Source organism: Egretta garzetta, unplaced genomic scaffold (genome assembly GCF_000687185.1).
Source record: "Egretta garzetta isolate BGI_Z169 unplaced genomic scaffold, ASM68718v1 scaffold179, whole genome shotgun sequence".
In the NCBI taxonomy this organism is placed as follows: domain Eukaryota; kingdom Metazoa; phylum Chordata; class Aves; order Pelecaniformes; family Ardeidae; genus Egretta; species Egretta garzetta.
Window position 1 is genome coordinate 4,119,541 of NW_009270001.1, and position 13,295 is coordinate 4,132,835.

At 40.6% G+C, this 13,295-nt stretch overlaps 1 protein-coding gene across 1 annotated transcript in view; it reads left to right on the top strand.

The window, feature by feature from the left end:
• RIT2 (Ras like without CAAX 2) overlaps positions 1–9,228 on the top strand; it is a 184,459-nt gene extending 175,231 nt beyond the window's left edge. The window contains exon 5 of the mRNA XM_009647702.2: positions 9,001–9,228. Coding sequence (XP_009645997.1) covers positions 9,001–9,228 — 228 coding nt within the window. The remainder of the gene's footprint in view (positions 1–9,000) is intronic.
• Positions 9,229–13,295: the final 4,067 nt, after the last annotated feature.

Below are 13,295 nucleotides of genomic sequence, written 5' to 3' on the forward strand. Positions count from 1 at the left end.
CAAGAATATTCTGGATCCAAAGTGCGGAAAAAAAAAAAAAAAAACCAAACCAAAAGTGAGAGAAAGACTAGACAGAAAACAGTGCTGGTCAGTAACCTCCATCACAAAAGATGTTAAAAATCTCCAGAAATTATTCAAGAATGAATTAACATTGGATCTAGACTTTTTTCATGTGAAAAAAGTGAAAGAGATTTATTTAATGAAGTAGCTAGTAATGCTTAGACTTTTCATATAAGAGTGTAACAATGATTATAGCAGGTCAGAGAAAAATTCAGTCTAATCTAACAGTGGTCAATATTGAAGAGCATTAGAATTTGGTGATGCTTCATCAGATTACTTTCCCAGGTCCCATCAATTTGCAGTTCTCTTGGATTGAATGAGACTCTTCCTGGCTCAGAACAGAGAGTTTAAGTTGTGTTTCATGTCCCACCTTAGTGACTAACCAAATGAGAAGTGTATAATTTGGGACAGATGAGTCTCTCCACTTTTGTCTAGAAATTCAGTTTTTGTCAAGACTATTATATAGTTTTCCAGTAAAAAATGAGCAAATTAGTTTTACAATCCCACACTCTCCATCCTCCATCCCCTAAAAATAAGACACAAAGCTCATCACAGAAGCCCCAGACAATCCCATTTTTTCTGCATTGCTAAAACTGCATTTTCCTTCCTGTCCAAATTCAAGGCCAAGTTACAAGGGGAAGGGAATGAATACCTGAGCCTTTGTAATGCAAGAGGCTGGAACACCTGAGGATGTGAGATTTGTAGTACTGTGCCATGTGCAATTCTCATCTCTCCTTGGACCAGTCTGCTAATCCTGTCTACTCCCATGGCCATTCATGCTAGATCCTATTCTGGTCACCAATAATTCTCAAGTGTGAAACAAGTAAAATGTATCACAGAGTGGTAAGATGAGAAAGAAAACATGGAAAAGTCTTAGAAGACACCAGCTTTCACATAACTCTGGGGAGGAGAAAGAGGAACAGAACTAATTGCAGTACCCTCACAATAATGATTAATTGTTTGGCAGTTTTTATCTCATCTAGCCTTGTAATCTAGAAAGCCAGAAAAGCTGAGCCTGCAGAATTGCCTGCCATGAAGTCAGAGTGAAGTTTGTTCAGCTAATTACTTCTGAAGACTTCCAAATGGACTTAAGAGTAATGGTGTTGACATGAAATTCTCCTCTTGCATTTCTGCAGCATGTTACTCATTTACTGCTCAGGCTGCTGAAAAGAGGTGTCTGTTTCCCCAAGGACTGAGGAAAAAAATAAGGTGCACATGTTTCGTTGAATGAAAAATTCTGACTTGTGTCAGCAGAAAATACTTGTGAATTCTAGTGGAATCTTGGCGAAATGGAATTGGTAAATGCAGTGTATACATCTGCAAATGTGATCATACACAAAGGTTAAAATGTTTATATTTGCAGAAGGAAAAGTTTCAACATTGTATTTTAGAACAATAATTCACTTTAAAATTCATTTTAAATTCTGAAACAAAACAGAATATTTATGTTGAGGGAGATGGAAACTGGAGATTTTAACACCAAGGATTTTTTTTTTTTTTTACTTTTGCATTTACTGTGCATTTGTTTAGATCTGAAACATACTCATACTGAATGTCTGGCCAGACAGGTGGTTGCTCACAAAGCCGAGTCTTCAACATTTCTTTCAGCCTGAACGGATTTCCACTTGATGTTGTTTTTTCCCCTCCTTTCAGGGATGCCATTGCTCAGCATCAAGAATATGATAGGCAGTTTATAAATGTAAACGTTTGAAGAAAGAGAAGAAGGGTAAAAGGGCTGGGAATATTTTTTTCTTCTTTTTAAAGAATACTCCATGACAAATATTATGTGATCAAATAACAACAGAGCTGCTTGTCTTAAAAAGACAGAAAGCTTGATTTTTCTTTTTTATCTGGTTCTGCTCAGGTTTTCAACCCCAGCCACTTCTGTAACATCCAAGTATTTGAGCTTTGACCTGAACAATAGCATTTCACACTTGGAAAGATCCTTATACCACCCTGCAGAAAGTCTCTGCCACCATTCCTGTTGATACAACACTTGTCCAAGGAAAAAATGAGTAACTGTCAAAAATGACATAGGTATAACAGATCTGGTTTTGAGTTAGTGGATTGGGTTGCATGTTTCTCAAAACAGGAATTAAATGCTTACAGTGAAAGCCTTTGGCTCTAGGAAAGGCAGGTGGCAATGTAGGAACTCCCAGCTCAGCCTTTGCTGGACCTGGTCCCATCTATCAAAATACAGAGCTTATCCCTGTCCAGATTACTGGGTAGGGCTCTGTTGCTTGTCAGTGCTCCGTGACTGGGTGCCACCTAATTTCTTAGAATCATAGAATAGAATCACAGAATCGTTTAGGTTGGAAAAGACCTTTAAGATTTTCAAGTCCAACCATTAGCTTAACCCTGCCATCCTACCACAAAACCATGTCCCTAAGCTCCTCATCTGCCTGGATTTTAAATACCCCCAGGGATGGGGACTTGACCACTTCCCTGGGCAGCCCTTTCCAGTGCTTGACAACCCTTTTGGGGAAGAAATTTTTCCTAATGTCTAACTTAAATCTGCTCTGGCGCAACTTCAGACCATTTCTCCTCATCCTATCGCCCATTGCCAGGGAGAAGAGGCTGACCCCCACCTCACTACAGCCTCCTGTTGTAGAGAACGATAAGGGCTCCCCTCAGCCTCCTCTTCTCCAGACTAAACAACCCCAGTTCCCCCAGCCACTCCTCATAAGGCTTGTGCTGCAGACCCCTCACCAGCTTTGTTACTCTCCTCTGGACATGCTCCAGCAGTGCAAGGTCTTTCTTGTAGTGAGGGGTCCAAAACTGAACATATAATTTGAGTGGTAACCTCACCAGCACCGAGTACAGGGGCACGATCACTGCCCTGCTCCTGCTGGCCACACTATTCCTGATACAAGCCAGGATGCTGTTGGCCTTCTTGGCCACCTGGGCACCCTGCTGGCTCATATTCAGCCGGCTGTCAACCAGCACCCCCAGGTCCTTTTCTGAAGGGCAGCTTTCCAGCCACTCTTCCCCACGCCTGTAGCATAGGGTTGTTGTGACCAAAGTGCAGGACCTGCACTTGGCCTTGTTGAACCTCATACAGTTGGCCTCGGCCCATCCAGCCTCCAGCCTGTCCAGATCCCTCTGCAGAGCCCTCCTGCCCTCCGCCAGATCGACACTCCCACCCAGTTTGGTGTCACCTGCAAACTTATTGAGGGTGCACTCAATCCCCTCATCCAGGTCATTGATAAAGATATTAAACAAGACTGGCCCTAGAACTGAGCCCTGGGGGACACCGCTTGTGACCGGCCGCCAACTGGATTTAATTCCATTCACCACAGCTCTCTGGGCTCGGCCAGCCAGCCAGTAGTAATGCCTGTCTAGGCCATGAATCACCAGGTTCTCTAGGAAAACGTTGTGGGAGACAGTGTTGAAGGCTTTGCTGAAGTCCAGGTAGACAACATCCACAGCCTTTCCCTCATCCACCAGGTGGGCCACTTGGTCATAGGAGAAAATCAGGTTGGTCAGACAGGACCTGCCTTTCATGAACCCCTGCTGTCTGGGCCTGATCCCCTGATTGTCCTGCATATGCCTGGTGAGCACACTCAGGATTAACCACTCCATAATCTTCCCCAGCACTGAGGTCAGACTGAAAGGTCTGTAGCTCCCCGGATCCTTCTTCTGGCCCTTCTTATAGATAGGTGTCACATCTGCCAACCTCCAGTCACCTGGGACCTCCCCTGTTAACCAGGAGTGCTGATAATGGAACCTTAGAGTGATGAACTGAGTCTAGTGAAAATTGGCTAGTCCTGGTTGTTGCTCGTCATTAATGAGAAAACTTACAGGTGCTGTGTGGGAGTGCCTTCAGCATAAAATTGGTGGTTAGTGCTGGGATTAATAAAATTAATATTCATGTCAGATAGGCAATATTAATTTTTTTGCTTTTTGTTATCCAGGATGTCATTCACTTTCTAGACCCATGAGATTATTTTTCTGTTTTTTCTCTTGGCAAATTTGCTTACTGGAGACCTAGGAAATCATCAATACCTTTGATCTCTTCAGCTTTTTCCTGTGGCATATTACAGGTTTATGCCTGTACCCAAAGCTTATGGTGTTTATTCTGATATGCTGAGGGGATAGACTGTGATGGGGAGAGATGTGAATATTTGTGTGGATTCTTCTGGATTGCCTGCCTGTCTCTGAACTGATAACCAGGTGTTAATATACAATCTTGCATCTGGTTGCTTGTTTTCTGCAATGGGGCCTGTCAGGAAACAGAAAAAGTGCACCAGAGATGGAGGGAGATGTGGATGTTTCCTAGACATCATTCAGAGTACTCATGGTTTTTCCTGTTCCTCTTATTATTTGTTGCGTTACAAAAAAGGCTGCTCAAGATGCTGCATCCTTCCCCCTATGCTCTTAAACAGTTATTTTTTGTTTACAGCTCACATAAAGTATTGCCTGTCAGAAATATAGAGCTCGATCAAAACCCACTGGAATTCCTTCTATTAGTCTCAGTGGGATTTAGATGAGCACTCTGTTGGCCAACACGTGTCCCCATCTGTCTCTGATTAATGATCAAGACCCCATGTCTTCAGCAAAAAAAAATAAAAAAAAATCACAGAACAGAGCTTTTTGTTCTATAATTATCATTCTGTTTCCCATTGCAAAGTTAATGAGGACTGCCAGGGTGGAAGTCTGTACCAAAAATTTAGGAGAATCTTTGCAAACCTTAGCACTCCACCTGCAGACCTCTCCATGGCAACCTGGAGATCCAAATCAAAGAGGGAAGGCTGCAAAAGCCATCTTAAATAGACCATGTTGTTGCAGGGGTGGGATTCACAAGTGGAAATGCATTGCTTTCCTGCATGAAGGCCACCACTTGGCTCACCCAAGGTGATGCTGTTGACCCTGCTAATACTATCTCTGTCAATGAAATCTACTTTGTGATGCTTCTGTTGCTGCCTTGACCAAAGGAGAGACAAAGCCGAGCACAAAATAGTCTGATCCTGATGGAGATTTGCCAGCTAATGACAGTCCAAGGGCAGAGGTAGATTATTGATCTGTTTAGTTTCTTTGCGCTTCCCTTCTCAGATACAGATATTTTTATGTTCTGCCTATGGGGGACAGTGATTGCCAGTGCCTCCCCACCCACCATCCAGCCCGGGTGGCTTTGTGCTCTCCTTTTGGTTGTGCAGAAGCTGACCTTAGTGGGGAACTAGCTGTCTTAAATATGGCAGCTCATCCATCATGGCTTTCACAGGCTGTCAGCATTGCATTTAATCTCACTTGTAATTTTCCAAGGGAGGTTTGCAAAAGCCACAACAGAATCTTAATGCTATAAAATGTGGTTTGTAACCAGTGAATACTTCCTGCCAGTATGAAGCTGTGCTTTGTCCCAGTTGCCCTGAACTATCCAGAGATGAAAAACTTCCAAATTCAGCCTATAGTCTCGTGTGCTATCCACAGTCCACATGCTGTTGTAACTGGTATATCTTTCCTCTCAACTCACATGTGCCCAAATGAGCACTCAGAACCATGCACTTTGCGAGGAAGACATGGAAAGACTGTTTTTTCTGGGGCTCACACATCATTTTCATGAGGCTTCATTACCCATTTTATGGATTTGTCCTTCTGGGGGATCTTGCTCTTTGGTTATACGCAAGCTTCATGCTCTACTTCTCTGAGTCCTGATCCAAACCCTACCCAGACATTCTCAGTTTTTGAAGTTTGGATCAAACTGAGGTAGGTTCTGCCAGCTCCTGAATTTTCATTTTTCATGATCTTCGCTACACCAGACTTCCTCTTTCATTCCCTTCCTAAGGTTTACCATAAAAAGAAGGAGCTAAATTGGAATCAATATAACCAAAATTATACTCTGGGAAACAATGCCAGATTCAATCATGGAGGGTTACTCTAAAGATGAGATATAAAGCTCTGCTTTCCAGATATATATTCGATAGAAAGACCTTGCTCCCTGACCTGTCTCTCCGTGTCACGCTGACAGATCATATCTTCCGCTGATACAGACCCGCGGAAGCTGCAATTTGTCAACAAGTCCCTGAGCTGTGCAGATCTGGGATGGATTTCTATGATATAGTTTCTCTTCTGGCAATAAGATGGGAACAAGGTAAATCCCTGGAATTATGTTGGTGTCAGTGACCTCATCAAAGGCTTTATCCCTTGTTTCTCATTCCATAAGTGTCTAGCCTCTTGACCGAATTATGAACCAGAAGAAAAATGTCTATTTTTCCTCTAGACATCTCTCTATATTTACAGTTTCTTCAGCAACCAGATTAATTAAATTACTATACCTATATTTTCATTGGTTCTGGAAGCAGTAGTGGTAATCATGACAGCATTAGATTTCAGAGAAGTCTGTTTCCAGCCTTGAAGCTGAAAAACTTCAACTAAACTTCCTGAAATCCTTTGTGTCAGGTAACCTCCTCATGCTGAATTAGTTAATAAAATTTCACCAAAGCAGTTAATCACTTCCTGAGGGCAAGATTTAAGAAAAAGACCATGCTTTGAAACAAACTATTGCCATTAATAACTTTAATGTTATCTCTGTAATTTGGTGGGAAACCAAAGTCCAAAACTGAACTTTTGCTCCTTTTTGTAGAAATTGAGCCAAATTTGGCCAAGTTACAAGCCTCCAGCCACATAGAGACTGGGAGGAAGCTTTTCTGCACAATTTATTTCTCCTGAGTATTCTCCAGTTCTCACAGCTCTTAGCAGTCTTGTTTCATTACAGAATATAGCATGTCTTCCCTGCGGTTGTTCTTCCTTGCAGGTGGGAGAAAACATAGTTTTGATCCTAGAAAATACAAAAAAAAAGGAAAAAAAAAAAAGAGTGGAACAAAGGAGGAATTAGATGGGCAAAGACTAGAAAACCGTGGACCAATGGGAAGGGCAATTTTTTTGTATTTGAGTATTGCTGTGCTTGCACCCTAAGTATATTTACAGCCTTACCATCCTTTAACAAAAGCATATTTCAATTTATGTGGATTTTTTTTCCTTTTAGGTAATGAATATATAAAATCTTCAGTGAAACTGCAGCTCTGTGTAATTATTTGCTCAGAACCGCAACATTTTTAACAAAATAAAAAACCCTCCTACAGCTCAAGCAAGGCATACCAAGGGAAAAAAAATGATTATAAAGTCCAAAATAGACCAAAATAGTCTTCTATCCAGACAATCAATTTCTCAATGGTGCCCAATAGACATATTGAATCACGCACTTTGCTTACACAGCTGCCCAGAGAAAAACAAGGACCATATTGCTACCCATCTCCTTTTGCTAAAGGTTGGCAATTATAGCAGTTGGAAAGTGGTAACAATCTTTCATTGTGTCAGTATTATTCAGGTTGGCATACAACCTTCCTGCTTACCCTTACAATATTCTTAGTTAAATTAAGATTATACCTGCAACATAGAGGAATGATCCCAGTAATGTTACAAAGTTTGTGACTCAATGCAAAGGTGATGGGGAGGAATTCTGTAGTCTGTGTTGTGTGGGTACATGCTTGGTGCAAATTTACCTCCAGGCTGCAATGAACTGATTTTCTGTTTCATCGAAAATCCCGTTTCTCACTGTGCCCAGCTTTACAGATAAGTTCAAAAAAAAAATGCATAATGATGTCATAACTTTATCATAAAGGGTATCATGGTAGGTATGAGAGAGTTTGCTTGTGTCTTGAAATATCAGGGTTTATTTCCTTAATAAATATGACACCTTTGGGTGTGTGAAGGTAGGAATAAGAAAAAAAAAAAACCCAAAGATTAGTTATGCAGCCTTTCACAAGGCTGTCTCAAAGTACTTTTTTGCCTTTTTATCCAGATATTTGGAAAGTTATTTGAATAAATCATGATACCCAAATACTAGTAAAAATGGAGACTGGTATTTCTGACCTAGAATTGGAATATACACCATATATTTCATTCATACAGTTCATTCATTCATTATTATGTTAAAATACTGAAAAGAAAGGATAGTCTACTGGCTGGAAAGCCACCTTAATATTTAGAAGCTCATATGGTTTGCTCCTTGTTTTGTTGCAGACTTGCTATGTGTTTCTAGATGAGCTCCCAAAGTGCAAATAGTACCTTAAGTGGTAGGCTGTGGTACTCCTTATGATAAGCATTTAAACTCTATTTAAACCATACGTTAACCAACATGCTGAGCACCCTTCCACTGAGCAGGCTGACAAGTCAAACACCAAGACATGGAAATTCTAGGAATAAGATTCCTGTTTCAAAATTCAGGCAAATTAAAATAAGGTCCCTTGGTTCCTTCTAGATTCATGGTGCTTCCTCCCCTTACAATTCCTCAAAATACAGAGACACATTTCCTTAATGTTCTCTGAGAACAGTAAGTACACAAAGCCACTTATGGAAGATGAGCTGAAAAACAAATAGATTTTGGATCTTTGTACAGCTCAGGCCTGAGCTAAGTGATAGGATTACAGGCCTGCCAAGACCAAAACACTTAAAGGTGTGCTCACAAATTAATGTGACTGAAAAATCTTAAGGTATGAAAGCTGGTGTGCTTAAAGAGTCAAGTTGCCTCCAGGATTAGGTTAATGCTGAACAGGGATTTTCTAGGACCTTAATTCTACATAAGTCTTTGTGGCCATCTGTTCCAGCGTGTGGAAAAAAGGTACCAGCACTATCAAACTGTACAGGATTAGTGCACTAAAGAGAGGAAATGCATGGAAAAACTGATGCATCAGAATTAGGGAAATAATAAGCCTGAGCACAAGAATATTTCCAATATGTTCTGTTCAAACACCTCATGGATTTAGACTGATCCTTGCACTCCTGAATCTTCTCTGTGGGGTGCTGTTAGAATACTTCCCTCTAAAATTAAAGGTTGGTGATTTGCAGTATCCAAAAAGTCAGACTACATATACTATAATGCTCTCATGTTGATTCATGCCCTGTGCATTAGGCACTATTTATAGATTTTTCTTTTCATTCTAGGTCTCAACTGAAGAAGGAATGAGCTTAGCCAGAGAATATTCCTGCTCCTTTTTTGAGACTTCAGCTGCTCTCCGCTTCTACATTGATGATGTCTTCCATGGACTAGTGAGGGAAATCCGAAGGAAAGAGTCCTCATTGCCCATAGTAGAGAAGAAGATGAAGAGGAAGGATAGTCTGTGGAGAAAGCTGAAAGGATCCCTGAAGAAAAAAAAGGAAAGTACAACCTGATGGCAATGCCCCATGAGGCACCCATCAGGAGCTGACCACAGTAACCTGTAAGAGTTCAAAAAGGCAGCATTGACACAGCATCTTCCAGACCAGGTCCTGGAGTTCCTTCCCTTCAGCCCTCATGCAGAAGTAGCTCCTTGAAGGCCCAATTCCCGGTTGCCCTGTGGCTCCTCTGTATTATAGATAAAGTCACTTAGCATACCCTCTCATCCCTTCTCTGCAAATCTGAGTGGAGAAAATACTGTAGTTTTTTTCCCTGTGGTCCCTGGTCTTCAAATATTAGCAGTTAAGCCAGCATCTAAGGCAGAACCAGCTTCCACCAGCTCTAGGACAAGGGACGCACTTACTGCCTCCTCTCTACACACACGGATCATTTCCCCATCCCAGGAATGAATAACATTGATTTCAATGGACATTTTGACTGTTTGAAGACTTTAGGATTTGACCTTTAGCTTTGCATTCACATGTAGATTTAGGGTTAGACCATGCTCAGCCTGCACACCTGTGTCTGTGTGCAAATGCATCCGTGTGAACCAGGCCCAGAGGGAATGCTTGGAGACTCCCGATGTTGACCCTGTAGAGTCCCATTCTTATTGTGTCCTTTCCATTAGCAGGAGGGCTTGGCAAACATAGCACAAGTCACGCACCAGCCATCCGGAGACTGCAGGGTTACTGTTCTGTCTCCTCATTACTCACGAGGACAGGCTAGCAGAGGTGCGGTGTCCTACAAACATGCAATACATTAGCCATGCTCCTGTGTCACACCAAGGAGTGCACAAAGGCACTGTCTGTCTGATGCTTCCCAGAGCTCTCGCTAGAGCACTGCACCTCTGTCCCACTGTGTAATAACATCTGCAATGTAGCATTCACCCCTCAACTTACCTGAGAATTGCACCAGGTCAGTCACCATCTTTCACAGTCGACCATCCAAGTGAGTCATTTAATTGATCAGTTGGACAGGTCTTTTAAATATCCCTTTTTAATGCTGGCATGAAGTAGAATACAGTCTCATTGACCTTTTTTTTTCCCAGACGTCTTTTATTATTGAGTTTATTTATAAATTTTACAATTAAAACATACATACATTTTGTCAAAAAATAAAGACTGTGATTTCCATGAAACCATACTAGTAGTCAGTGTCATTTGTATCTGTCCTTGAGTGGTAATTGATATCATTAGAAGAATATGTATGTTCATTAATAAAAGTTCATTTTTTCATTTTTCTTCTTTGACTATTTTGCAGGGTTTAAAATAATTATATTTTCATTATCTGGGGGCCAGTTTATTTGTTTTGTTCTGTTAAATTTGAAAAGGTTATGGTTTCATGAAGAATTTCAGTTCATTAAAATCTGATGTTTTATTCTCCACTTCCCCTTCCTTTCAAGAAAACGCAGTGATATTTTTTGATTTGTCAAAAATTCCCCATCAAAAATACTACTTTACTATATATAGGTAGATAATAGGTGGCTATATTTCAGAAAGATTATTTCAGAGGAATATGAAATAATCATATACATGAAATAAACACATGCATGCATTTAGGGTGAATTTTCTGTTTCTTGCCTCCAACTGCTGAAGTCTGCTTTTATGCTATTGTAATTACTATTATTATTTCACCTGTATTACCACAGAGATTTTAGGTCAAGCATTCTAGAGACAAAAAGTGTGCTTTTCCAAAGAGTTTATGAGCTAAGTATTGGTAGAGAGACAAGAGGAGGCTGCAGTGAACAGATGGCAGCTATGAGACAGTAAATAACAAGGGGAAACATCTGTGACTGTTCCAATACTGCACACTGCATAGAGAAGAATGAAGCAGTCGTTCCACACATAAGAGACCATAGAAATTACTATTCTGAGAAACCGTGAGGGATGCTTATTGGTCTTTTTCAGGCAGATGCCTAAGCATTGAGTCAATTGAAAACCATTTAGTACTGGTTATTATGTCATTTCAACCATCCTATGGAGGGACAAACTATATCAACACTGGCTTGGCTTCATAGTCTTAGGGGTACCTTGCTTCTGGCCAGTTTGCAGCATAGAAAATGTTGCAGAAGAAGCCATATAGTCTCAGATTAAGCCTTAAATGGATTAATAAATTAAACATGCCCACTCTCTGACATTAAGGTCATTTGGCATGGAGCAACATCTTTCCATACTATTGAACTCTCTTACCCTTCACAGCAGGGTTACCACACACAAACTGCTGTTGGAAGCGGTCCCTGGACTATGCTAGGTTCTGCACCACGCTCAGCAACTGGTTACAAAAGTGCTAGCCTGACATGGTCTGAAACCAAGCTAGGGATCATTTTAACAATTTAACAGTATAGATGTGCTTGGGTGCTTCCCTGTGTATGTTCAGATTACTAGCACAGACACAGCTTACATAGTCATATTTTTAGGTGTACAAAGCCCATGAAATCTCCAGGTTCTGTGTGTGTCTCCACAGCCCGTACATACAGTATTTTGAAAGATTTTTGGTATTAGGTTAGTCTCCTCAAGAAGAATGAGGCATCATACCCTCTGAAGATCTTCTGCCACATCTTCTATGAGCAATTTCAAGCATCCAAATATGGCTGTATCTCACTCCACTTTGATCACATGAAACTCGAGCATGACATCTAGGCATTAAGAGTCCTTCTTCGGTTAATAAGGAGAGAGAGGTTCCACTAGTTGGTGATTTGTCCCAGCTAGCTTGGCTGGTTTGCATAGGAAGACTCATCCCCTGAAATGGCTGCTTCTTTCCGGTGACTGTATGGTCATTCCCTAAAGAGCAGCTTTTTAGGGCTAAATTCAGGTATGATAAACCCCATCTTTAATGATTTGTCCACCCAATATCTATGGCAGAGAATGCTTCTGTAAGTGCTTGTCACTGGATATTGTCTCTGAAACACCTGACCATCCTTTATTTTTAAAATGGGAAAGTAATTCTGATTTACCATCACCCAATTTCTCAATAATCTATAATGCTTAACCTCAGTTAATTGAGCAGAGCTGATGGAGGTTATAGTCAGTGAGGGTAACATAAGTCATAACTGCACAAGAGGCTGGATGCAGCTGCTTTACCTAATTAATCATTAGATTCCATCACAGAAGATTATATTTAGCTGTCAAACCTAGCTGACAGAAATAAAAAACAACAGGTCTGTGACTAAAGACTTTTCCATCTCCGACTAGTCTCTCACCTAATCATGTCTGGAAGATTTGAAGAAGGAAACTGATCACTTTATTTTGCTGTGTTGCCTACAGCCCCATGAAGGTGGCAGCTATAACTTACTCCACTGTCAGACTGTGTTGCAGTTGGGCTGTAATTCAGCTTCCTTCAGGAATATAATTAAAGCCAGCTAATACATAAAATAAAATAGTAACACTTTGCAAATGTATCCACGGTGTCTCTTGCAAATATATAATATATGGCAGTTAATTACCCTTCTTCCTAGTTATGGCAGATCATATGTTGTATCTAGTTTAAGAAGTAATCTGGGGAAGGCTATAAGTCAAGGTGGAATATTGCAGTACTTAAGTTTTCTTCTTTCATGGGTTTTGCTTACAGGACTTAAGCACAGAAACCTTCTGTGTCCGTCAGATTGTCAATTCATGAACTATGTTAAAGGTCTGATGTCTTCACAAATGATTGAAAATAATTTCTTTACACACACAGAAACGTACATTTTGAGACTGAGTTGTAGAAATGCATAGATAGAATGAAAAGGACTTCACATTTGGTCCACTCTGTATATTATATAATATATATACACACACACTATATATAAACACTATCTATAAACAATAATGTATATAGTTTCTATATGTCTCATTCTTAGCCTTAGATATTTGAGCCCTGTATCATGACAGACAGAAAAAAACATGTGCAACAAGTAAAAGATGGACCTGAGAAGAGCTTAGTGTCTCATAGTGACTATTTACATTCTACAACTGTGTCAACATCTTCTCCCATGTTAAATGTTACTCTCTGTGGACCAGGTTGTGATATTTGTAATAAGCAAAATAGCTGCCAGTGGGACTTCTTGTAGAGACAGTGAACAGAGATACCTGCTGCGGCCACCTCT